Below are 25,671 nucleotides of genomic sequence, written 5' to 3'. Positions count from 1 at the left end.
ATTTCTCAAGCTAATTTTCTGCCTGCCATTTACCCTGCTAGCGAGAGGGCTGACTTTCAACCACACATTAGGATGCAGAGCAAGCCCATGTGAACCAGCCTTCCTGTGTCTGTGTCCCTCTCGCCCTTGTCTCCTGGCAGAGCGACCTGGGAGGCTGCAATGGGGTCTCATCCATGGCCGTGATCAAAGATTACTATGCACTGAAGGAGAACGAAATCTGTGTGAGCCAAGGTGAGGTGGTCCAGGTCCTTGCCATCAACCAGCAGAACATGTGCCTGGTGTACCAGCCCGCCAGCGACCACTCCCCCGCCGCCGAGGGCTGGGTCCCAGGCAACATCCTGGCACCCCTCACCAAAGCCACGGCAGCCGCAGAAAATAGTGACGGGAGCATCAAGTAAGTGCCTCGTTGGCTTCCCCGGGAGAGAAGTATGTGGATTAAAAAAAAATTCAAAACGAACACAAAAATGCAAACACACGGTAGGGAATTACTGCTGCTTATTCTTGACAGTGCCACCAGAACCAAGGTTTGAGTGCTGGAACCACACGCAGCAGGGGGCAACCGGGCTGGAGTGTTCCGATTTTTTTTTTTTTTTTTTTTGGTGGTGGTGGTTACAGTGATGGTGTTTCTTTCCTTTTCATTTGTAATTTTCTGTTTGTTTTTTTTTTTTTCTTTTCTCCCCCGCTTGTTAAGAAAAGAACCCTACTGAAACCCTAGGTGACAAAAGGCATGCCTCCTGTTGCTCCATTTGACCCACCACAGGATTCACTGGACTGGACTTCTATTTATATTGTATTGAGTTACTGATATATATATATATATTTTTTTGATTGACACCAAAAAATTACCTTAGCACAAATGCCAGACCTGTATAGGTCAGAGGCCTGCTGCTTCTCCCAGGAGAGAGGGAACTTTTTGGTTGTCTATGGCAATTCCTCTGTACAGATTGTAACTTTTTTTTTTTTTTTGACTTTCCCCCTCCCCTGTCACTTTAATATATGTTCATGGTCATTTGTAAGATATTTCTTTTCCTTATTTTGGTTGCAAAGACCCTTCCAAACACATTCCTGTATAAAGTATTTTGCACTATTTAAAGAAACCCATATGGATGAAGTCAGGCTGTGCAATATAATGGAGAGTCACAATGTTCATCATTGTACCTGTAATGTAACTAATAATTTTAAATGTACTATTTTAAATATGTAAAATAAATTTTCACCGTGAGCATGTTTTAATGAGGTTCAAGACTAGTGACCCTTTTTCCTCAGTGCACTATTCTGGGACTTCTAAATGTACAAACGATTCTTCTTCTTTTTTCTTTAAGAGTTGGTTGAATGCATTGGCAGTTCTTTCCTACACAAGAAGTGCCTTTGTGGCCAGAGGTCCAACCCTAGCCTTTCCTTCTAAGCAGCCCATGTGTGTTCTCTCTAACCTCTGAGGTGAGGGATGATGCAGGTCGGATGCTGTCCAGCGGGGCGACCTTGAGGTGCTGACGTAAGCCAGTGGCTAGTGTAAAAGGCGGTGGGCTGGCTTGCGGCCTCCACTGCTCTCCACGCTGTGCGGTCACCGGCGGCCGGGGTGGAGGAGCTCCCATGAGATATCTGAGTAGCAGTACCAACAGAGCTGCACCTCCTTGGAGCTTTCTCTAGCTCAGGGACAGAGACTGCTGACCCCACCCTGGCCTCTCTAGGTAACCGCAGGCCCGGCTGGAAATCAGCAGTGGCCCCTAAATGACAACAGGCCTGATTCATTTTATCCTAAGTGAAACACTTGGTTTCAGTACCTTTTATGAAGCCTTGGATATAAAGGCCCTCAAAGCATTGAGGTTCTTATTAATCAATGGCTTACAGAGCTAGCTAACCCCTAATGAGTTGTGATCTAATTATCCAGGCACTCAGCACTTCTCCCTTGCATCTTTTGGTCACTTTTTCATACCTTCCATGGGAGGACTGGTAGGAAGGGTGTCAGGCTGGGCAAAAGAGAGCAGGTTCAAATACCAATTGGTCATTCGGTTCCTTGTCAGTGGCTCTTGCCCAAGGGTTGGTGGGAGTGGAGCCGAGCAATGGACTAAAAGTGGTTGTCACTATTTATCAGGGAAGGACACTCACCGTACCCTCCCCAGGGCTGCTATGACCACAAGGGTCAGAGTCGGTTGTGATGCCTATGGGATAAATGTCACTGAAACCCTGTTTCCACATCAGTCCCCAGGCTTGTGGCCAAGAGATGGAAGCTCCCCAAACCATGATGACGCGTTCTTCTGGGAAGAAGAATACGAAATTGAGCGTGTCCTGCCACTTGTACTACTCTGAGTCTCCTTCTCAGTGTTACTTGTAGCATTTCTAGTTTCTCACCAGTCATACTGAATGACCCCGAGGGTTGTGATAAACATAGGAATGCACCCTCATGCTCACGCACACACACACTGTGCCGGCTGCCCTAGGAGTCTTTTCAGCAGGGACCTCCCTGACTCAAGATGTTCTCAGAATGAGCAAGGGACATGGCTTTGGGGGTAAAGATAAGGGATGAAAGTCTGCAGTTAAGAGTGATATTATCTGAGGTTCATTTCGGTGACCTTTCTCACTCAGAAACAACAGTTGGAGTGAGGAGCTGATATGCAAGGAATCCCAGGGAGCCTGCCTCTTTAGGAGGTACAAGAGAAGGTCTGGCCAAGAGATTCTTTTTTGCCTTTTGAAGGAGCCGCTTTCCAAAAAAAATTTGAGGACATGACTATTATCGCTCTTTCCTACTCAGAAAGTTGATTGCTAAACCACCATGTTAGTGATAAATATCTTGAGAACACCTTCCCCAGGTCATCCGAAAATCTGTGACTTTTATGGAGTTTTGTGGAGGAGATGCTACTCATTCTGGAGCATCTCCCTTTCTCCTAAATCTCATAGGCCTCTCTCTCTCTCTCTCCCCTCTCTCCCTTAATGATGCTCTTTTCATTGAGCCCTGTCTGCATAGGCCTAAATTTGATAAGGAGACACTGAAGGGAAGCCAGCCTCACTTACTCCAGACATGACAGAACTTCATCCAAACTCTGTGACCACACCTGAAACTGATGCTGCCTGCCCAGGGTCCCTGATGCTGTTTGAGACTTGGCTTTTGGTGTCTTTGAGTCCTAACATATGTGGAACTCAAGAGCTCTGCTCTGAGCCTCTCTTTCAGGTCTGTGAAGAAATAACTCCCAACCCTCTTGTGAGAAGGAAGAAGTTAAGATAGTGTGAAGGGACACTGCCACCCTCACCTCCCTGAGAGCACGCGTTGGGTCTTCTCCCAACAGGAAAACTCTAGGACCTCTTAGTGGTTATCAGACAGAGCCTTGTATTCACAAACACTGAGTGATGTGGAGAACATAGACCAAGAAACCCTTCATTCTAAGTCATCCAGATAAATGAGTGGTGCCCATGAGTTTATAAAGTCAAATGCCCTAGAACCTCCTATCTGTACTACGGTGTTTGGGAGTGGCCACAGCCTAAATACAAATAAGGAGATGAAAACCTCAAAAGCATCCTCTGGGTCTTTATATCTGATCCTGGGAAAGTACCAATAGCTTATACACTATAGAATGTACTTCCCTTATCCTTCCTATTTTATCGCCCCCTCCCCACAGTCTTCTCCCATCCATCATACCCTTCAGGAAGGGAATTCCTGAGTCCTATAAGGCCTCATCAGTATTTGAAAACTTCCCTCGGTAGAGTTTAATCACTTAGTACTCAGACTTGCCTCAAATGCTACAACCAACCTTGTACATCTGTTGGGAGGGGTCAAAGTTCATCCTCACTCATTTCCTGTTGGAGGTGAGATCTGCTGCCAGCCACCACAGGAGCTGATGTGCAGGTTTGGGGCCTCTGAAGCAGGGGCTTGATTGGAGCGCCTCACCTACTGACTCACCCAAGGGTGGTAAGCCCACCCACCGCCTCACTCTGCCCTGACTTGCCATTTTGATTGGTGCATTTTTTGGTACAACAGGAAGTCATGTTCATGGCATACTCTACGCATGAGAAAGCGGGCGGAAGTGGAGAACACGGGTAAAAATGAAGCCACAGGGTCTCGTAAACCCAAGGATATTCTGGGCAACAAAGTCTCTGTTAAAGTGAGTAAGGTGTTCCGGAGCTGTGTCCGACCTCTCATCTACTCCCACCCTGCAGCATTCTCACAAGGCAACTTGGGTGGATGGGGACCAGAGGGGAAGTAGTTTAGTAGGATTTTGCATGCGAGATCAATTTATTTTTTATTTTTTATTTCTCCTGGCCACTTCGATTCAAATAAGTAAGTATCTCTTTTTTTTTTTCTTTTATACCTTCCTCCTTATACTGTGCAGGTGTTTTGTAGCAAAATTATCTGCAGTATTATTTATTCTCTTAGAAATGCAAGATGTTTGACTCATATTAAAGTACTCAAAGCCACCCATTCAGTATCCTAGGTTTGAAAATACATGCAGGGTAAAGAGATTGGAGATGCTTTCCAAACCTCCAACCCTTTGAAGTCTGAGGTTTGGAATTTAAGGGCTATTGTGTCCTTGGTAAAGTTTCATTTCTTTTCCCCAGAATTCAGATGCCATCACCTTCAGGCCTACGCATGGGCAGAGAAGGGAGGCACATTGATGAAGCCCGAGTTATTGCTTTGTAACAATCTAATTGTTATAGCGAACTCACTGATTCTAAGCTTTGACAGACCCTTGTCCCCCATCTTGAAGTGATGTGATCTGTTTTCTTTACATTGGGCGCTCAGAAAAGACATGGCTCTGGGCAATGGAAATTAGACCGCTGATGTTTAATATTGTTATAATGTGTGATTATCTACCTGAGTCTTCCTGAGCAAAATAAGAACAATCAAAACCCATTCTAATGTCCTTCTTGGGGAAAAGAAATTGTACTCTCTCCCTCACCCTCATCTGGGAAGTCCAGCCTCACAGAAGACAGCAATTTAAATTCGACAGCACTCATGCTTCATTTGGTTGCTTCCATCGCTATTTCCTGTGAGATGAGCAGCTTACGCGATCCCAACCTCCTCTCCCTGAAAAGAGCATGCTGCCGCCCTAGGTGATCCGCACCCCACCTTAGCAGCACCTGGTTTTTCTCTGCCCGATTTCCCATTGTCCATGCTTCTTTCAAGTTCTCCCCACCCTCTAGCCAAAGCTGCCTGTGTTCTAACTGTGTTCTCTTTCTTCCCCCTTCCTCATGCTGCCCATCAAGGAGACGAACAGTTCCGAGGAGTCAGAGTGTGATGATCTTGACCCTAATACTAGCATGGAGGTAGAAGCAGCTATTGTTGTCCTCTTTCCTACAATGATTGTCTTTTTTGATGTGTTCTGTAACAGTGACCTTGCTAAAAGTGACCAACCAGTCAAGGATACATTGTGATATTAGGGCATCTCTCGGTGTCCCATCCAACTTACAGAAAACAAAACAAAACTTAATTCAGTTTGATTCTGGTAGAAAACTTTTCCTAGGTGCATTTTTTAAAACTTCTGGTTCTCTTGAATGCTTGCTTAGTATTTTCTTCTTTGGCAGATTTGGCTTGTGTAGAAAATATTCAACTTCATAATTGGAAACTTAGAAAACATTTTTTTCACGGAAAGTAGCATTATAAAGAGTGGTTGGTTCCCAGCTAAAGATAAGAACTCATTTGTTTTAGTTTCTCCTTCCTCCCTTTCCCCTCTTTTTTTCTTTCCCCTTTATGTTCTTTTTCTTCTGGGACTTATTCCTCCCTGAAGGCTCCAGTAAAATCATGGAGTAGGTATGGTTTGGGGGCATGACCTGGCCCCTAGTCACTGTGTATAGCTGGCCAATAGCAAAGGAGGAGTGACCGCAGCAACTCCAGAACCCCCCCTTCCCCAGCCCTCAGGGCTCCTGGGCAGTGGCTGTTCCTGCCACGAAGGAAAAGAGCCTTGGGGATCACCTCCCTCCTGTAGGCCTAGCAGAGGCCTCTCTAGAGACAAGAAGGCTGAAACCTTGCCCCGGGGGCCTTTCTCATACTCCAGGGTTACGAAGATGTGGAAGTGAAACCAGTACCTCCACCAACAAGAACATCCAGTCAACTTCCAGGTCCTTCTAGGTCAGGAACTCTTTGGGGTGATAGAAATAGGACTCTCACATGGCTTGCCACCGAGTGACAAGCATCATAAATTTACAACACCTAGAGAATTGGAGCAAACTTGGCTTTCCTTGCCATTTTGCCCTTCAGAGTAAATTGAAGTGCTTTTCTCCAAATCTGTACCCACATCCCCGATAATGGATAAAAGTTTAGAGATTTCTTCTGTGCACAAAATACAGAATATTTTCTTCAAACCTTTTCCTTTTTATAGCCCCGCGCTTTTCACTTAACTGGATGGACCTTTATTATTCTTATTCTAATTTGACCTAATCCCAAAGAAAGCCACCACCGTATTATGACAACCACCACAAAACCCAAGGAAGGCCATGTGGCTCCAGGAGGGGTAAGTCAGCGGTGGAAGGCACCAGTTGAGTTGAATCAGGCCAGAGACCAGTGGTTGAAAGTAGGAGTTCTGCCAGGATAAAATAGTCCCCTATGGCTGTGGGTGTTGCCATGGAGGGAAATCTGGCAGGTGTGGGCCAGTGCAGGGCTCCCCTGTGGGAGGAGGTGGATATGGCATTCATAGCCTCAATATATCTTAGAGAATGGGGAAGGCGGGGGAAACTTCTGGCTCTGCTTTCCTTGCATTTCGTAGGATAGGCACCAGGTCCTGGGAAGCCCACATCTGTCAGCCTGTAGATGCCTCATGGCACCTGTATCTCCAGACCTCAGTATTGCTGGCATGTTCTGAAAATGTCATCTGCAAATACATGGAGGGAGAGGGAAAGCCAGGTATCTGTGTTCCACAAGGCAATTGGGGACGTTTTTCAGCTCTGGTGGACTAGGGGGAGAAGAGTGACTTTCCCACACTGCTCTTTAAAGGAAGAATTGGGCACAGGGAGATGTGGGACCAGATGAGCAACATACACTGAGAAGGTTAACTGATGTACTCCGATGCTCCAGTCAACATTTAGATAAGCAAAAGCTTGCGTGCGCACATGTCTTAGCCCTGCTTTGTGAATTGCACACGTTTCTAGGGTTCTTATTCAGCCAGGGCTTGCAGCGCTTTGCATGAGATGTGTGAGATGGGTCCCAGGGAGGTGCTGTGGGTGCATAAGGAAAGGTGTTAGGATGTCAGTGCTGAACAGAAGAAAGCAGAAAACTGTGTCGATGCATGTCTGAAAAGTTTTCAGATATAATAAGTTGAGGCAGAACTGGAACTCTTGAGGGGGCATGTGGTTGGAAGCTGCAAATATTCTGGTTAACCCAAGGTTTCTGTAGTAGGTGTGCCTGCAGCCCTTGTATATTCCATATGGATCCTTGTAGGTATCAGCAGGTTCTTCTGAACTGTGTTGCCATGTTGAAATTAACTCTGAGCACATAGCAGGTGCTGAGGGGAAGCAGGCATCTTGGCACTGCTGGTATTTTCAGACACAGGTAAGAAATAAGATATAGAAAGGCAGCCTATTCAATATGAACTGAGAATTTTCTCAAGGGGTAGGTAGGTAGCTCTTTATTGCAATGTCCATTGTAGAAGAAAATGGGCCAGGGGTGCCTACTGAAAAGAGCTAAACCCTTAAAGATCTGGTTTCAGAAATAGGTGGGCTGGCCACCTCAAAAAGGACTCTTGCTGTTAAACTGATAGCTTTGGGCATCGTTACCAGGCCGAGCTTGGCCCCCAACCTCACTCTTGTCTTTTGAACCTGATGACCGCAATAGGTGTTGTCTCATTGGGAGCATGTCCCTGTGCCCTGCTGAGCTGAACTGCAACTCCTGTGGCCTGTGCTAACATCCCCTGGGCCTGGTCCCCCAGCTGACACCCCTGCCACATACCCTGTGCACTGCTCAATGTTAGATCTCCGAATGCTAATTCCTGCCCTGCTGACTGCCCACCCTTGACCTGATACCAGCACGTTGATTCCAAGCCTAGCCGTGTGTAGGCTCTTATTTCCTGCCTCTGCATGAATATCACTTCCAGAGCATTCTGATTATCAATTGGTGGGTTGAAGGTTTCCTTTAAGGAGCAGTTTCCTGGGGTCTTTGCTTACACACCAGCTGCTTGCTCCCCTCAGGGCCGGCATATGTCCCAACATACTGTTTTAGGGAGATATATAGGCACATCCTTGAAAGCTAATTAAGAGGAAAATAAAGCACCTTGAATCCTAGGAATCTGATTTACAAAGCTTTCCGAGAATACCCAGTTATATAAAGGGAGGCAATTCTGCTCTAATGTGTACATCCTTTTTCTTCCCCTGTAGAGACATGCTCGTGAATGTTCTCAAATACAGACCCACCTCCCACTCCCAGCACCACAAGCCACACCACCAGCTACTGCAGGACTGGCTCTGGGTCTATGTGATCCCCTCGTGGCCACAACCTCCTTCCCTCCTGCTGATCCGTGGGCACACCTCAGAGGGGACCGTTCTGAAACTGACACGGATCTGTGCACAGTTCAGCCTTCTTCTTTACCCTGCACTGATTACACTTCGGGGGTGGCAGTGGAGGGGGATATTCTATATGAGAGAAATGTCTCTGCATGGAAGAAGAGTCAAATCAGGCTGGAAATCAAACACTAGGCTCTCTTGGGAACGAGTGAATATTAATTCATTTTTTCCAGTAGAGCTTAGACTGCTGATTGCCTTTTATTGACAAGGTAGGCAGGCGTGATGGTGGGCTGGACACCACATGCCCACCTGCCAGCTTCTCACCCTGCCCTGCCCAGGCTAGAGCCAGGGCTGGAGGCTCAAGGCTCAGAATCCCCCCTCTTAGCTGACACCCATCTCTGAGAAGCATGGATTTCTTCTGAGCTGTACTGGATTTCTCCCAGGACCCAGGCTAGGAAGGTTTCCACATCCGTGCCACGTCTGAAACGTGGTCTGAAGACTGTCGATGCTTGGGTTTTGGCATCGACCCTCCAACCCCAGCACTGCCACTTGCCCGCAGCAGACACTGGAGTAGGAAGGCCTGACCCAAGCTCCCAGTCCTGGGCCTCGGTCTTCAGCCCAGCTTTTATGTCAAGTCCAATTAATTAAATGCATCTTAATTGTTTTGTTAATGCCACTTTTAGCAGAGATGGTCAATCCATCAGAGTAAGAGATTGTCGTGATTCCAAAAAGACTGCATCTCTGCCCCAGCCATTTGACGCAGGGCCAGCCTCCCCCACGGCACAGGCTGCGTGCGGTCAAGATGCCAGCCCCCGGGTACTTATGCCAGCCCTGACCGGGTGGAGGTTGGGTTGCTTGCTGTGTAAGAACCGGCTTGGGATCCTGTGGGAGAGAAGGCACTTGGAAAGGTGAAGCTAATTTGGAAGGAAATTTCCAATTAGGGTAAGACTCGTAGACTCTCAGAGTTGATGGAAACTTGGAAAACTTTAGTTAACCCTATCCCCTTCATTTATTTACTCTTTATGGTGGTAAAATATACACGACATAAAATTCACCATTTTTACCTTTTCTAAGTGGCATTAAATGCTTTCACAGTGTTGTGCAGCCGTCACCATTATTCATTCCAGAGCTGTTTCATCATCCCAAACTGAAACTGTAGCCAGTAAACAGTAACTCCCCTTTGCTCTCCATCCCTCTAGCCCCTTCCAAGACTTTGAGAGGAAGAAACTGAGGCAGAGGAAGTTGTAACTTCCTGTTCAAAAGTGAGCGGGTGCCCTGAAGGCAGTTTCTGGTTTTCCCTGGCCCTTGTTCCCCCACCCAGCACCATCCTGCTCCTCTCTTGGAGCCCCTCCCACCTCCAAGTCCAGGTAGGTTTTAATCTAAAACACAGATTCTGGCAGACAAGAAGACGTGCCTTCCAGGGCCAATTTTCCTTTGTGAATTTGTTATTTAACTTTCCAGCTCAACAAAGAGGAATATCTTTTCTGCCCATCCCAGCCCTCCAAGGCTGAAGTAGGACTTAGATAAAAATCACACAAAGGCAGTATCACATGGAAAGAACACTGGAACGGGAGCCAGAAAACCTGGACTGCAGTCTGGGCCCTGTCAGCTATGAGACATCAGGCCAGTCAGCCTGTCTGAGCCTTGGGGTTCTCTGTGGGAGGTCACACAGCTCCGAGGGCACAGGTGTTTATGTAAGGGACATGAGCCCTTTGAGCCTTGTGCAGATCTAAGGTGTGATATCCAAAGACTTTGCTCTCCTGAACGTCTGACTGACAGCAGTGAGACCCCAACAGGAGAGAAAGTAGAAGATTCTGTGCTTTGCCCCTGAAACTTGCTTTGCAGGGGGTGTGGCGGGAATGGCCTGGGTACATTTCCTCCCGAGACCCAGCTGGAGTGTCCACTTCCGGCTCTGGGAAGGGTTTGAGTGGCCAGAGGTGAACTTTTCTTTCCCTCCCCAAACCTACAATTCCCCAGGCCCAACTTCCACGTCTTCAAAGAGCTAGGCTGCTGCTTCCACCTCAGCTGCCTTGGCGCCTTGTCCCAGATTCGGAGCTGCAAAATAACCTGGCCAGACAGATTGAAGGAAACTTTTACACCCCTAGTCGGGTGACCGACCTCCTGGCATCACCAGTGTTTCTACCGGTGCCTGTTTCTGCATTTTATAAAAAGAGTTTTTTAATGAAAAGAACTCTTTGGAGAAAAAGTGAAGCATCACACGCCTCTCATTTTATTTTTACAAAATATTTTCTTTGTAATAGACCTGATAGGTTGGGCCCGGAGACTGACTCTGCTTTGCCTAGCTCTGTTCTAACTCCACATGCAGATTGATTTATATTCTGCCACTGGGAGAAGGGCACTAAGCAGACTGGAGCTGGCGTTTCTCCCTCCCGGGAGGTTAATTACAAGATCTTCTACAGCGTTAGTCACATCTATCATGCTTTCTGTTCCTTCCAACCGCCTGGTGAAGATTCGGTTTTCTTACCCTCCTAGAAGAGACAGGTTCAGAAAGGTCATGGTTGTACAACCAGGAAAAAGGGCAGGTCTTGACTGTGGTGCTTTGAGATGCCAAACGTGGCAGATGATAGGAAGTCTGCTCCCCAAGGGAGGCTCAGGTACTTCCTTAAGGAGGGTCAGGTTCAGGCCCTCCCCTGTTGCATATTTGCTTGTTAGAGGAGAATTTCTTCCTCAACAACTTTTTAAATCCCTTGACAGTTGGGCTAATTATTTGGCCTCACCACACCCCTCTCCCAGTGACTCAGGAGTCCAGACATAAAAGCCAAGAAAGAGGTCCGATTTCAAGGGCCGGAAATGTCTGAACTGGTTTCTCAGACGAGCACAGCCACTCAGCACACCCTCACCCTCGTCTGCAGGCCTAGCCCATTTCATTTAGGTCATATACCAATGAGATTAGAAGGTGCCACTGACCCAGGAGAAGTCGCTCTCAGAGCCAGCTCTCAGCGGGGCAGAGGTCACCACCTCCGTTGCCCACACCCCGTGCTGTCGAGGTCCACCTACTGGCTCACTCAACGTGTTTTCCTAATCAACTCAATATATCAAAAATCAGTTGACACAAGGCATCGCAGTGAGTACTACAGAGGGCCAAAGAATTATGTAAGATCTGGTCCCTCCCGGTGCTTATTACCGTCACATGAGGGAGGCAGCTCTGATTAAACGCCTGCGTTATACAGCAGACTTTGAAACTTGCTCTAATGGAGGCATGGAGCCATTCATGTACTCGTTCAGTGAATATTAGACACCCACTCAGGCCCTGGGCTAATAACAGTGGCTACTGTTTATCAGCCTTTCGTATATATCTGGCTCCGTGCTGAGTCCTTTCCTCCCAACAGCACCCTGACGTAGGTACTATTATCATTATTTTTGTTTTACAGGTGAGAGAGCACAGAGAGGTTAGTAACTTCCCCAAGGTTACGTATTCACAACCTGTCTCCCAGGATGCCTGTGAGCGTGGTCATTGGCTTCACACGATGGCAGGGTATGGGTTGGAGGGACTCATAGGATGGAAACAGTCTTGGAAAAAGATGAAGGGTCAGAAAAGGGCTTGAACAAAGGCCCAGAGGTATGAGAGTGCCTGGCACATTTTGAGAAGAGACTACGGTCTGGGTAGATGGGGTTTAGGTATGTGGGAAGGGTGGTGGGAGATAAAGCCTGGCAGGTGAGTTGAAACCAGACTCTGAAGGCCTCAGGGGACTTGCTAGGAAGCCTGGACTTAGTCCAGTGGACAGCGAGGGGCAGTCGAAGGTTGTTAGGCAGAGTCAGGGTGATTCATTCTGGACTTTAGGAAGATCACTGGCACCTGACTGAGAACAGTGGGGACAGGCAGGCCTGTTGGAAGGCTGTTGCCATCGGTCTAATGAAAGGTGGTAAATACCTGACCCTGACGGGCGGGACAGGGAGAGGAATGAGCGCTAGTGAAAGGCAAAGGAGGAGCAGTGGGGGAAGCAGAAATGACAGCGGCTGAGTGCAGCTGGGGATGTCAGGGAAGGAGCATCGGGCGTGGGAATTCCCACAAATCAACCTTCCACTCTCCCGTGTCCTCGGAACCCACTGTAACCTGTTGTGGGTCCACAGACTCTGGGAGGGTGTCTCACTCAATAAAAGAAGCTTAGGGGATAGGGGTATGATCAAGGTCAAATCATTGAGGGAGGAGACCTCAGAACATTCATCTATAAAGACTTTGAATATTCAAAGTCAAGATCTTGGCTTCCAAGCTGCAAACGTGTCTTATAGAAGGGAAGTGATAACACCGCCACTGCACCATCCCACCCTGCAACCCCAGTCATGTCCTGACAGACTTCTCTGTGGCTGACAGCCCCGGGAGACCAATGCATGCACAGCAGTAAACCCCCTTTCCGTTCCTTTCCCCTCTACTGTTTTGTGGGACAGGCAATAGATTTTTTTTTTCATTATTCTATTAAAGTCATATTTTTATCCTCTTTATTTTTGAGAACACAATAAATGTTCTTTAAGCAAAACACCGAGGAGGAATAGGAGAGGGGTTTGGACTAGAAGTCCCCGTGAAACAATGTGCTCCACACATGGACATTCATAGCTCTACGCAGCAATTAGTGCTTATACGTTCTTCCCAGGAACACATGGAACTTTTTATGAAATTTGACCATGTACCACTCATAAAGCAAATCCCATCAAAAATCAAGGAATCAGTATTGTATAGACCAAATTCTCCAACCACAATGCAATTAAGTTAGAAATCAGCAAGAAGATAATTTTTTTAAACCTCATACATTTGTAAATTTTAAAACAATGCTATTACAATTGGGTCAAAGAAAAAAATGGTTGAAGAAAAATACTTAGAGCTAAATGATATTGAAAATACTTGGGAGGTACAGAACTAGTTCAAAGAGAGAATTCTCTTGCTGTTCAGGATTGTGTTGTGTTTATGTATTTTATTTTACTGCAATTTATTTTATGTCCTCTTAAGAGATGAGCAGAGGTAGGAATATTTTCTAAATTTTTAGAGAAATGTTTTCTAAAAAATTAGAAAATCGTGTCTGGTTTGGCCAGATTGGAAATATGAAGGGTTAAACCTCCAAACCAGAAATCATACCTCAATTTTTAGAAAGTGTTTTTCTGGTATCTGTTCATTTTATTGCCAAATCTCATCATCTAAGATTCCTGTCCTTCCTCCTCTGAACACAGATTCATATGAAACAAGCATAAAGAGAATAGGAAGAAGAGGCAGAAGACAGAAATGTTTTATTCAAGGTAGCTCTGAGTTGAGTTCAGGACATTTGGTTTGAGTTTCGTTTGACCATTTTTATTCCCTCAGCGCTCTCGATATGTAGTTTTGAACTGTGTTTTGTGACAGGTGATGAGGGATTTAGAAAAAAAAACAGGTATTTTTCTTCTGGAGTCAGTTGACACCTGCTTTTCTAGGCAGATGGGATTTCACCCTCACTCTCAGGTCTTGAAGTCAGTATCTTGGACACTGACTGGCAAGAAAAATAGACTCCAGATTTCCTCAGAGCTCAGCGAGTTATTCATTGCTGGTTGATTTCGCCTGTGGTTCTTTCCTGTTACCTCACTGCCCTGCCGTTTTGAAGAAAAATCAAGAAAACAAATGGAATTCTCTCCAGAAGGAAGAAATTGGGTTGCTGATGGACCGCGTTGTGGTGGTTCTAGGAGGACGCACTACCGCCTGCCGCCCTCTGCTGTTCAAATAAAACCAGGCTTCGCAGAAGTTCTTTCCCACCCGGCCTGTACCAGCCTCCTCCTCCTCCTGCACTTGGCTCTCTTGCATTTTATGTAAATGTCTTCTTCCCTCCACGGCCACTTCCATTTTAGATTCCAGATGTCTCCTCCTGCCCAGCCACCACTTTACATGGCCCCTAGACTGTTTCTAAGGAAGGAAAATGTTAGGATTTAGGAAATAGGTGCATCTTATGATTAACCCTTCGAGTCCCCGACTGATGCCTCAGGTCCCTGCCCACACCACCGGTGATCATAAGACAAGGTGGTCAGGAGACCTAAATTCTAGTCTACTCATTGAGTGGCCGCAGTTAACTTGATTTAACAAGTTTTACTTGATCTTTTGCTGTGTGCAAGGTGCTATGTTAAGCAACATGACAAACTACATAAAACAGATGAACAGGTTACTCTCTTCGAAGGGTTCACAAGTCTGGTGGGACAATTAACATGCAGGGAAGATGTGTTGATACATGGCAGCACGTGATCAGAGCCATAGGGAGCAGCCTCTGGAAGAGCAGAGAGGAGAAGAAGATCACTGTTGGCTAAATCTCAGACCCTGACTGACCAATGAGATTCCAGAACAAGTCAAGTTCCAGATTAATGGAAATCGGAAAACACTCCAAGTTCACAGCAAGGCATTTTCTCAACTCTCCTCCCCCAAATTAGGACCCCACCATTTCACATTTTCATTGCTTCAACAAATATCAACGGAGCACTTAGGTGCTAGGCATTACGCTAGGCTCTGAGGCAATGACAATGAAATGAAACATGGCCCTTGCCTGCATGGGCCTTGTAGTCCATAGGGAGCCATAGGCAAATACAAGATACAGTGTGAGAAGGTTGGCATGACTCTTCTCCTGTCCATGCTCTGATTTGCTTCAAAACAGAAAGAGAAAAAAATGAGGGAGGAATCTCCTATGGGCATAATCCAGAGTCACAGTTAGAAAAACATTGGAATGGACTTTTTCCAGGCTCTTGGTCCTTGCTGGAGGAGTTTGCAGAGGAGGACTGGGTCGAGATGAGATGTAGAGCAAGGATGGGGATTAAAGGTCAGCAGGCAGGCCTTTGACATCGATGACAAAGTCTCGCGATGCTTTTCCCCAGACCTTGCCTCTGCACTGGCACTGAGGTGGGAAGAGCTCTGGGGGCCAGTCCCCCCGTCACTGTCTCCGTAAGGCTGCACTTACTTCCCTGTCGCCTCTGGAAATGGGAATAAGTAACCGCTGCTCGGCACCTCTTCCCAGGGCTTTGGAGGGGCAAGTGAAGGAGTTTGTGAGTAGTTTATGACAGCCATGTAAGGTTAAACAAATCAGTGATGGTATTACCATTGTCAGCAACACCTAGGCCAGCCAAGAGGCAGCGGCATGAAGACGGGTGCCTTCCACAAGCCGCCTCCAGAGAGAGAAGCTGCGGTTAAGCCGTATCAGCAGACTTTCTCTCCGAAGTCCGCACTAAGGTCTACACGGAAGCTAGGAAGATTTTCTTTTTAAACGGTGCCTGTGTTTAACAGTATACCTAACATGGTTGGGGTTGTGACGAGAAAGAGCAATAAGGTAAGAAATTCTCTAAGCAGCCGTTTGGGATGTTTATAGAAGTACTGCCACAGTGCAGGTTTATGAAACCCCACTTAAATTTTTATAACGTAGGAAACAGCCATTTGTCTCTTCCATTTGTCATCTTTCTCCTCTCTGTGTCTCCTGGCGTGGAATCGATGTCTTGCTCCCTTGTGGATTCCCATCAAGATGGGAAATACAGGCCATCGAACAAAGCTGGCAGCATTCCCAAATCTTTTTTACCCTGGAGTCCTTACGATTGAGTGGGGGTAGGACGAGAGAGAGGGCAGTGCTCCATGTTTGCTGGAGGCTGGCTGTTGCCATCAGCCAGGCTCCCTCCTGGACACTGTGAGCCATTTAATTCCATCTTTCCCACTAGACCATTGGCCCAGTGAGGGCAGGCCACCACCACCTAACCAAGGGTCAGCTCAGTAAATCTTCATGAAATAGATTGAGCCCTTCAGTCAAACAACTTTCCAGGTGGGCATTATTGTCGCCAATTTACAGATAAAACCGAGGCCTCAGGTGCTTGGGAATGTTGTTCAAGGCAAGGGAGTATGTCGGCTTAGGGTCTGGATACTATGTACTCTGTCTGCTGCCAGAGTTTACAGTCCCTCCTGCAACCCACACTCTTAAGACCCTCCTCTCTCAGAGGCCATGGATTTCATTGTTTTTTAATCATTTTCCAAAACGTTTGCATTCCATTGTGTTTGCAAATAGACTCTGTTCAAATAGTATTATACCCAGGAGTAATTATGTTATAGATCTTTTGGTCCTACTTCCAGATTCTGTGTATGAATCAGTCCTAAATTCATTGGAGAACTGAAATGTGGACATAGGTCAAATACTCATTCAACCAACATGTATTAAATGCCCATTACATGGCAGACCGGGGGCTAGAGGCCTGAGGTACAAAGATGAATAACAAATGGTTCCTGTCTTTGAAGAACTTATGGTCTAATAGCTCTAAGTGAACCATTTTTTCCTTAAAAAAAATATTACAAAAGTGAAACATACTGACCGCAGAATATTTGGAAAGCCCAGGTAAGAAGAAAAAGAAAAAAAAAATCACCAATGTGCAGATGTTTTATAAATCCTGAGGTCAGGGCCTATGTCTTAGCATCTCTGTATCCACAAAATCTTACACCAGCCTCAAGAAGCAACGTTTTTTGAATGGGTGGACGGCCACCCTTCATCTCATCACCCCAAGAAAACCACTATTAACGTTTAGGAAATATTCCTAGTTTCCTTTTCTTTGACTGTGAAATGACTGGTTCGATGTCATTCTCCCACCTCATCTAAGTCAGGTGGACCAATTTATGGCCTCCTTAGCACCCCCTACAAGTGATGCTGGACTGCCCACCATGTGTACTGGTAGTTTAGTTAATTTTTCAACTGGAGCAACTCTTTACATTTCTCTGCCTACCATGGCCCAGGGCCTCTTCACATAGAGGCAGTTTCTAAGGTGTGGGAAAAGCATTCGCTTTTACCAAATGCCCCATGCATCCTCCACACCCACCCCCAGAAAAGACTCAGGGGCAGGAAGTTGGTTTATCTGAGATCAGTTCCCTTGGATGGAGGGGAACTTTCAGCAGCTTTCCTCAACAGGCTGCATGTTGATTCACCTGAGGCAGCTTTTAAAACTGCTGATCCTAACCCCACTTCACACCAATTAAAATAGGATTTCTAGGCATGAGGCCCAGGCACTGGGTTTTTTTGTGTTTTGTTTTGTTTTTTGTTTTTTTGCGGTACGCGGGCCTCTCACTGTTGTGGCTTCTCCCGCTGCGGAGCACAGGCTCCGGACACGCAGGCTCAGCGGCCATGGCTCACGGGCCCAGCCGCTCCGCGGCATGTGGGATCTTCCCGGACCGGGGCACGAACCCGTGTCCCCTGCATCGGCAGGCGGACTCTCAACCACTGTGCCACCAGGGAAGCCCTTTCTGTGTGTTTTTAAAGCCACCTGGGTCAAGGATTGAAAACCGTTGATTTAAAAGCAGGCCGGGCAGTGGTGTGAGTGGCCTTTGGAGACTAGTATAGGGCATCGTGATGGTCAGAGTCTTGAGACAGCCCCGGGACTTGGCGTTGCAAGAGTTTTCTGCATCCTGCTTCGTGAAAAACCTGGGCGGTAGATGCAGGCAATCCGTTTGCAGAGGGGAACTCAGAGGAGGAAATAATATCTTTTTCCAAAGGGCTCGTATGGATGCCTGTGTCAGGTAAAACCACACAGAAGCCAAGTTCACCTATGACTTGGGTAAATTGGGGAGATAGGTGTGACTGCCCCAACAGATGATTTGCAAGGCACATGAGCCTCCTAGCTTCATTATGAAGGAAAGAAGAATTTTGCAAGATAAATTATTAGAGATAAGCCCCTGCAACAATAGGCCTCTTAGCAGAAGGGAGATGATTAGACTTAGATAATTTATTTAAATAGTCATTGAATACGTGTTATTTGTCAAGCATTGTGTGACATACAATATTTCATTTAATCTTCATGATAACACTTTGTACTAGGTATTATTTATCACCATGTTACAGTGAAGGAAAGTGATGATAGGAAGTTTTTAAAAACGAGGTAAAATCACATTAAGCAAAAGAGGTAAGACCCAGCCTCTCCTACCGGGAAGCCCAGATTTTGTTCACCCCACCCAGCTTTATGACCCAGACTGTAGGATTAGAGGTAATACAAAAGATAGGAGAAAAGCCAAGGCAACATCTTCTCAAGAAGGGGTAATGGCCAGTCGACTGGAAGGTTTTCCCTTCTGTAAGATCCATGGTGTCAAAAGCAGACATTGTAGTGTGCAGAGGGCTCCAGCACAGCCTCTGCCAACCAGCCACATGACCAGATAGGTCACTAGGGCAGCCCAAGTCTCTGTTTCCTCAACCATGAAGCCAAAAGGGCTGTGCAGTGCTTCTCAAGTTGCCCGGTGGAGGCCTGGGCTACAGGAGCAGTTCAGGGGTGCAGGATGGACAGCTGGGACTTTCCTCTTCCCCCTTCAACCAGACAAGCTCTGCATTTAGCTGCTGGAAGGAAACCACTGGGCTGGTTAATGTCCATGACTCTTCCAGTTTAATAGATGTCAGTTGCTCTGTTTTTGAAAATTCCCGATGCTGGAAGAATCAGTGCCATCACGATGCTTGAGTGCATATTGAGGTGGAGGAGAATGGGTTTTTATGCACATGGCAGGGAGGAAGAGCAAGTGAGGTGACGGAGGATAACAAGGCCAGCTGTGGCCAGCCCAGCTCTGCAGTCACAGTAAACCTGCCTGGGGCCCAGGCTGCCCAGAGGGAATGTGAACAGTCAGAGGAGATGGGAAAGTAAACCAGGTGCCCTTGTTGCTACTGCAATAGTGATGCAGTCACGAGCCACAAGGAGCTGGGCTCCATGCTTCTCGCCCCAAACTGTACTTTCTTTTTACGCACTAGGATAGAAGTCTTCCATTCTCTTTTGGTAGTTTAGGATTTAAGCAATTTTCTGTTTCTTTGTGTTTTTCAGATCTTAAATCCAAATTTCATCCAAGAAGGTGAGTTAAAAAGTGACAGAATTGAGTACGTGGCGATTGGCTAAATAAATTATGGCAAATCCAGCCCTGAGGTAGCACCTTTAAACAATGGTGATACAGTTCTCTACTTATGGACAAGGAAAATGTTTAGGATACGCTGTTAGGGTGAAAAAGACCACACCTTGTAATGTGTATGATGGGATCCACTTTTTGTAAGAAAATATGTGTTTATATAAAGTCTAAAAGGATATATACCAGACTGTTCACAGTAACCCCTGTGTGATGTCACCATGGAGCTTTTTCTTCTCTTTTTTAATCTATATTTCCTAATTTAATCTAAAATAAACATTTATTACTTTAAAAATACTTTTTCATGGGACACAGGTGACTCTACAGAGTCAAGCTGAAGGTTATTTGAATCGTTACACAACATGGGTGGGGAATGAGAGGGTTGTGTTATAAAATAGCTCTTTTATTCTGTCTGTTCTGAATGATGCAAATTTATGTCGATGTTGATTTGACCACAGTGGCGCCAGAATTCCTTGTGCCCTTAGTGGATGTGACCTGCTTGCTTGGGGACACAGTGACACTGCAGTGCAAAGTCTGTGGGCGGCCAAAGCCCACCATCACCTGGAAGGGTCCAGACCAGAACATCCTTGACACTGACAACAGCTCAGCTACGTACACGGTCTCCTCCTGGTAAGCTAACGTCCCCACGTCAGCAACCCCAGCACCTCAGTGCAGTACCCGGAGGCTAAGTCTGGCATGTAGCTCCTGTTCTGGTTACTTGGTCTCTCAAGAGAAGAGCTGCCCTGGAGCCTATTCTAGCACAGAACCTTTGTACCCCGTCGGAATCCTGTGAAACAGTGGTATACTCAATTCCTTCATTAACTAAAGAACAATTTTCTTAGAAGAAACAAAAATGACTTACTCCAAAGTGCGCAATAGAAAACAGAAAATCCAGCCACAAGCATGCTTCTCACAAAGACTATTTAACAAATTTGGTTGACTGCCTCCCAATCATTCTGTTAGTATTTATTGCGGCTAATTAAGAACTTTTTTGCACAGGACTGCTTACAAAGGAAAGCCCTAACAAGCCCTAGATGCTTAAGAAACATTTATGGAAGAAACAGCTAGGATCAAGACACTTCATCCTTTAACTTAATGTTTTGCATGTGAAATGGTATTCCCAGCAGAGACTCCCTGGCCAAGTCCTGAAATATCAGTGGACCCAGGGAGCTTAGCGTGAGAGTCAGTGCATGGTGAGGCCCATGAAGATCACCAGGTTTTGTCGTGACCAGTGGGGAGGGAGTGGGGCTGACTGTGACCTCTGCATTTAACCCTTTCAGAGCAGTTCTTCCCCTTGATGTCCTGGACCCCAGGCTGGGACTACTGGGAAAGTTATTTAGTAGAGGAATTTGCCTTTGCTTAAATCACTTAATTATTTTGAGGGTCCCACATGTAGAATGTGAAATACTTGAACATTTCATTCTCTTTCCATTTTCTTGTACCACTTGTTATTGATTGTGGACTGAAAATGTTTCAGGACCAAGTTGCTAGGTGGCAATGACACTAGTAATATTGGGGACCAGTATTTGCATAGGACTTTATATATTTCAAACCACGTTCTGATTCTTATCCCATTTTACTCCTCTACTAAGCCTCATTTACAACCAACTTGAGAGATGGGCATGGCAAGAATTTTCTTCCTCTGTATGGCATTGGGGAGATGGAGAGGCAAGGTGCTCACCCAAGTGTATAAGAAGGTAACAGAACAGGGACTAGACCTTGGTCCTAAGGACTCAGCTCAGCACCCCTTATACTTTTATAGTCACTTGTCTCATTACTGGAGTCTGAAGGGCATCCTTTTCGTGTCCCTAGTGATTCCGGGGAAATCACCCTGAAAATCTGCAATCTGATGCCCCAAGACAGCGGTATTTATACCTGCATAGCAGCAAATGACCACGGCACCACATCAACGTCTGCTACCGTTAAAGTGCAAGGTACAGTCTCTTTGATAGTCAAATATTTTTTGTGCTTTCTTTGTAATATTCATTTTCTAATTCTGGTAAAATACACATAACGTAAAATTTACCATCTTCACCAGTTTCAGGTGTACAGTTCAGTAGTGTCAAGTACATTCACACTGCTGTGTAATCCATCTCTGGAACTCTTTTCATCTTGCAAAGCTGAAACTCTACACCCATTAAACAACGACTCTCCATTCCTCCCCACCCCCGGCTCCTGGCAACCACCATTCTGCTCTCTGTCTCTATGAATTTGTTAGTCAAACATTTTAACTGGACATTACAAGGGATCCCTGAGACCTGGGAAAGAAGAGGTACATTGTGAAAGTTCCAAAGCAAAGTTCCAGCAAATGGGAACAGAATGAATCTTTGATAAGAGCTGTCCGTGCCCTACTGTACACCTCCTAAAGCCTAGTTCTCTGCCCAAGCTTTCTCTCCAGTGTGCAGCGTTTAGTCTGAGGAAGAACTTCTGACAACAAGGTATATCTCCCAGCTCTCCCTCGGACCTAGGGAAAGGTGTGCCACTCGGTGGAGAAGGTCATAGGAAACATTTGAGACACAGGTTAGGTGTCAACATTCCCTAGGTGACTTTCAGCCTTGGTGTAAAATGCCAAGTTCTGCAGAAATAGCATTTGACCCTCATTTCTGTCCCCATAGGTGTTCCAGCGGCCCCTAACCGCCCCATTGCCCAGGAGAGAAGCTGCACCTCCGTGATTCTCCGCTGGCTGCCCCCATCCAGCACGGGAAACTGCACTATTTCTGGTTACACTGTGGAGTACAGAGAGGAAGGTGCGTGTCTCCTCCTGCTCTTCTTCTTCTATTTTCTCTTTCTCTTAAGGAGGGCCTTCAGGGTCATAAAACTATTTGCCTCTATGCCTTTCATCAGCTATTCCTTCTCGTGTCTTCCAACTCAGCACAAAGGCCTCAGTGCCAGGCTACAGCCACCTTTGATCTCAAACACCGAGCAGGGTTTTTTGCCAGAATGATAATGACTCACGGCAGGTTGCAAAGTACCTTCACGTGCACTTCTCTACTTAACCGGCCCGATCACCCAGACAGGGACCATCGGGCCCATTTTACAGATGAGGAGGCTAAAGCTTAAAGAAAGTTAAGAAACACAAGGCTAGGGTTCATAAGAGGCAGAGCTGGCACGAGAATCCAGGTCTCTAGTTTGCTAATCTGTGATCTTTCTCCCAGAGAAGTAACTAGGGTGGCAAAAGCAGAGCTCTACCCCACCTCCACCCGCCAACTTTGCCCCCAGACAAACTTTAGAGACCACTATATATATATATGATGACTTTTCAAATTGTTCAGTTTTTAAATTTGTTACATTTACATGCTAAGGCTGCATACATTTCCTTAGCAGTTAGAAACAACTATTATCAAGAAGAATTAGTTGAAATGAGAAGCTGCCAGGTAGCTCTAATTGTTAATAACACCTCTCTGAACCATGTGATGAGTCACACGCCTGAACTGAAAGCAACTGTTTGCACCTGGAACCAGAGTCCGCTGTTTTACTCTCTGTTACTCTTCTTATTTTAACCCTTCTTTCTTCTCTTAAACAGGCCCTCTGCAGTTATAAAGCGATTTATGTTTGCCTCTTTCTTTAGCTGTTCGCTGTGTCTCTCAACGCAGCACAAAGGTGTCGATCGATGCTGAGCTGAGAGACATATCTCTCCAAGCCTGTATTTCCCTTAGCATTATTCAGGTCATAGTTCATAAGATGAACTAAGTTCTCTTGGGAAAGTTATTTAATCATTCTGAGCCTTGGTTTCTTTATCTGTAAAGTGAGATTAATCCTCCCAACCTCATAGGATTTCTGAGGATTTAAGTGAGAAGGTTAAATGAGAGAATTATGGGAAGACTCCTTCCGCCATATTTTACATGTACCTAATGCTCCATACATGTTCATTTCCTTTCTGTTTCAATTTCCAAATGCATATTTTCTCTCACTTTGTTATTAATTTACAATATACTTTTCTGGCCTTATTTAAAATGTGTCGTGTGCTTCTGTACATTCTGCATGCTCTATGTCTTTTCACTCTCCCATGTGCCCATTTGAAAATGAACAGACTCTACAGGCTAGCTGCTTGCACCGCTCTCATGAAGTGTTCCGTCTTTTAGGAAATTGAACCCAAACCTGCCACAGTTAGCCCACAGGCTCTCAAGGCCCGAGGCAGTGACCACAGCTGCCCCTTGAATGGAATGTGTCACTTTTCCTTTCTTTGTTTGCTGAAGGTCTTTGAAACAATGTGCCTCTGGCCTTTCCTCTTTCCTTCTCCTCGGAAATTGTGCCCTAGGTTCCCAGGCCTGGCAGCAGTCGGTAGCGTCGACCTTGGACACTTACCTTGTCATTGAGGACCTCAGTCCTGGGAGTCCTTATCAGTTCAGAGTCAGTGCCAGTAACCCCTGGGGGATCAGCCTTCCCAGCGAGCCCTCAGAGTTCGTGCGACTTCCAGAATACGGTGAGTCTCAGCCATGCCCAGTACCCCAGGCGATAGAGACAAGACACCTGGCTGACTGTCACATACTCACTGGCACTGGCTGCCCACTGGCAGTGTCAATAGGCCACTGAGCTAGAGGTGACCTGGATTTGCTTGTCGGCTTCTGCCAAGTAGCATTTCAGAGGCCTCACGAAGAGTGTTTCCGTAAAGTACAGGGCTCAAGTTAGAGCTGCCACCCATGTCTACCCTGGGCCCTCCAGGTTCCCGGGCACCTGTGTGTGTCTCCAGGAACCAAGAGGGGCAGGCAGGGGCCGTGAGTCACACAGATGCTATCAACCCTCTTCTGAGACGGGAACACCGAGCCACCTCTTCCCTGGGAACCCCTGCCGGCCTAAGTGTACCTCAGCCCCACTCACCAATTTAAAACGGGGAGAGGAAAGCAACCTGCCTGAAGGATTTGAGTCAAAATGAGTATTCAATAGTTTCTCCACCCCCAACCCTCCCAGAATGTCTTGTTTCAACCTGGATATGTTTTTACGTAGATGTGTTGAATAACTAAGATATGCATTTAACTAGCTGCACATGAGTGTTTTACAAACGTCGTTCTTATTTTGCCCCCCTATTCATTATCCCATCAAGCCACCTTGGCCCCTGGGACATTTTGTAAGAGGAAACTTGTTAACCTAAAGAAATCTCCAAATAGCAAGGTTTTGGGCGGTGCAGGGCAGTGGACTGTGTATGTTGGGGCAGGGAGAGGAGGTCACTGTAGTTAAAAGACAGTGAACCTGTATCTTTGGCTTAAAGGCATCCTGGAGTCTCAAGAGGAGCTGTGAACCCTCTAGGGCCCCCGGCTGCAGCCCCGCCCCCGTGGTTAGCTCCGGAAATGCTCTCCAGGCCTCTCCCCACTGCCAGCCCGGTTCAGCTCTGCTCCCAGGGGCCTGTGACTCACTGGGAAACCTTGGCCCCAGTTCTCTATTTCCTGAGAACTCAATGTGGGTAAGCCATGTCCAGGCTCAGCCCGGCTGTGCTCTGGGCAGCCTGAGGTGACCGGGGTCAAACGAGACGTGCTGCAGCCTTGACTACTCTTCTCCCAGGCCACTGCCTAAATCCGGCCCAGGGATGACCGCTGCTTCTGTTTTGCTTTTTTTGTGAGCCTTGCTCCGCAGCAGTCAACACAGATAGATATTGGTGTGCGTGCTTGTGTGTGTGTGTGTGTGTGTGTGTAAATCATTGCCAGGGAATTAATGCATCATACAAGGCAATACCACCGAAGATTTTGGGTTAGGCTAAATCACTCAATACACCAGATAAGCTCATTAATGCTGAGAACAAAGGAGTGAGAGCAGTTTTTAGAATGTTTTGAGCATGTTCATTTCCTTTTCTCCTTGGCCATATAACTCTTCCCCTTTCCTCTCTGCTGCAACCTCCCCACAGCCCTGATTCTCACTGGCTTTTCTAGGCCTTTCAAAGTGTTTTTCTCTCTCCCTTTTAATTATTTCTAGAAGATTTCTATTTGACAACATCCAGAAGTTACATTTCTGATTGTTCGGAGTTTTCCCTTCGTTTATGGAGACGGTACAGGGAGTCTGACTCTGTCATGTCAGTTTCCCCTCGGATAATATTTTTTTAAGATAACATTTCAGAGAATTGTGGCATTTTCCCACTGAGTTAGATTCCATATTTAGTCATGAGAATTGCTTTGGGGGTGATGCTGGAGCTTTTCTGTTAACCTTTTCGTTATTCTTATATGGCTTTCTCAATATTATAAATGGATTCTTTCTCTTCCAAAGATGCTGCTGCTGATGGTGCCACCATTTCTTGGAAGGAAAATTTTGATTCAGCTTATACGGAGCTGAATGAAATTGGAAGGTAATAACCCAGTTTTCTGTTCCTTTATTCATGAACACTGAAAAACATCACATGATAATAACGACTTCTTGTTTTGTGTTTCTTTCACCAAGTGCATTTTCTCTATACTAAGAAAAAACTAGAATAT

The 25,671-nt window shown here is 46.2% G+C and overlaps 1 protein-coding gene across 3 annotated transcripts in view; it reads left to right on the top strand.

The window, feature by feature from the left end:
* The window catches only part of KALRN (kalirin RhoGEF kinase), a 683,571-nt gene that overhangs the window by 646,922 nt on the left and 10,978 nt on the right, over window positions 1-25,671 (top strand). For 2 of the 3 annotated variants that reach the window (XM_024120242.2, XM_028492957.2), the window contains exon 15: window positions 141-398. In XM_024120242.2, coding sequence (XP_023976010.1) covers window positions 141-398 — 258 coding nt within the window. Of the gene's footprint in view, window positions 1-140; window positions 399-3,970; window positions 4,095-5,196; window positions 5,257-19,197; window positions 19,226-19,731; window positions 19,904-21,085; window positions 21,208-21,888; window positions 22,021-23,531; window positions 23,697-25,465; window positions 25,545-25,671 lie in introns of those variants that run through there. The other variant, XM_055084868.1, reaches the window with a different exon arrangement.

This window comes from Physeter macrocephalus, chromosome 1, assembly GCF_002837175.3.
Source record: "Physeter macrocephalus isolate SW-GA chromosome 1, ASM283717v5, whole genome shotgun sequence".
In the NCBI taxonomy this organism is placed as follows: Eukaryota; Metazoa; Chordata; class Mammalia; order Artiodactyla; family Physeteridae; genus Physeter; species Physeter macrocephalus.
Note: the sequence above shows the minus strand (reverse complement) of the source record. Positions and strands in the feature narration are given on the sequence as shown.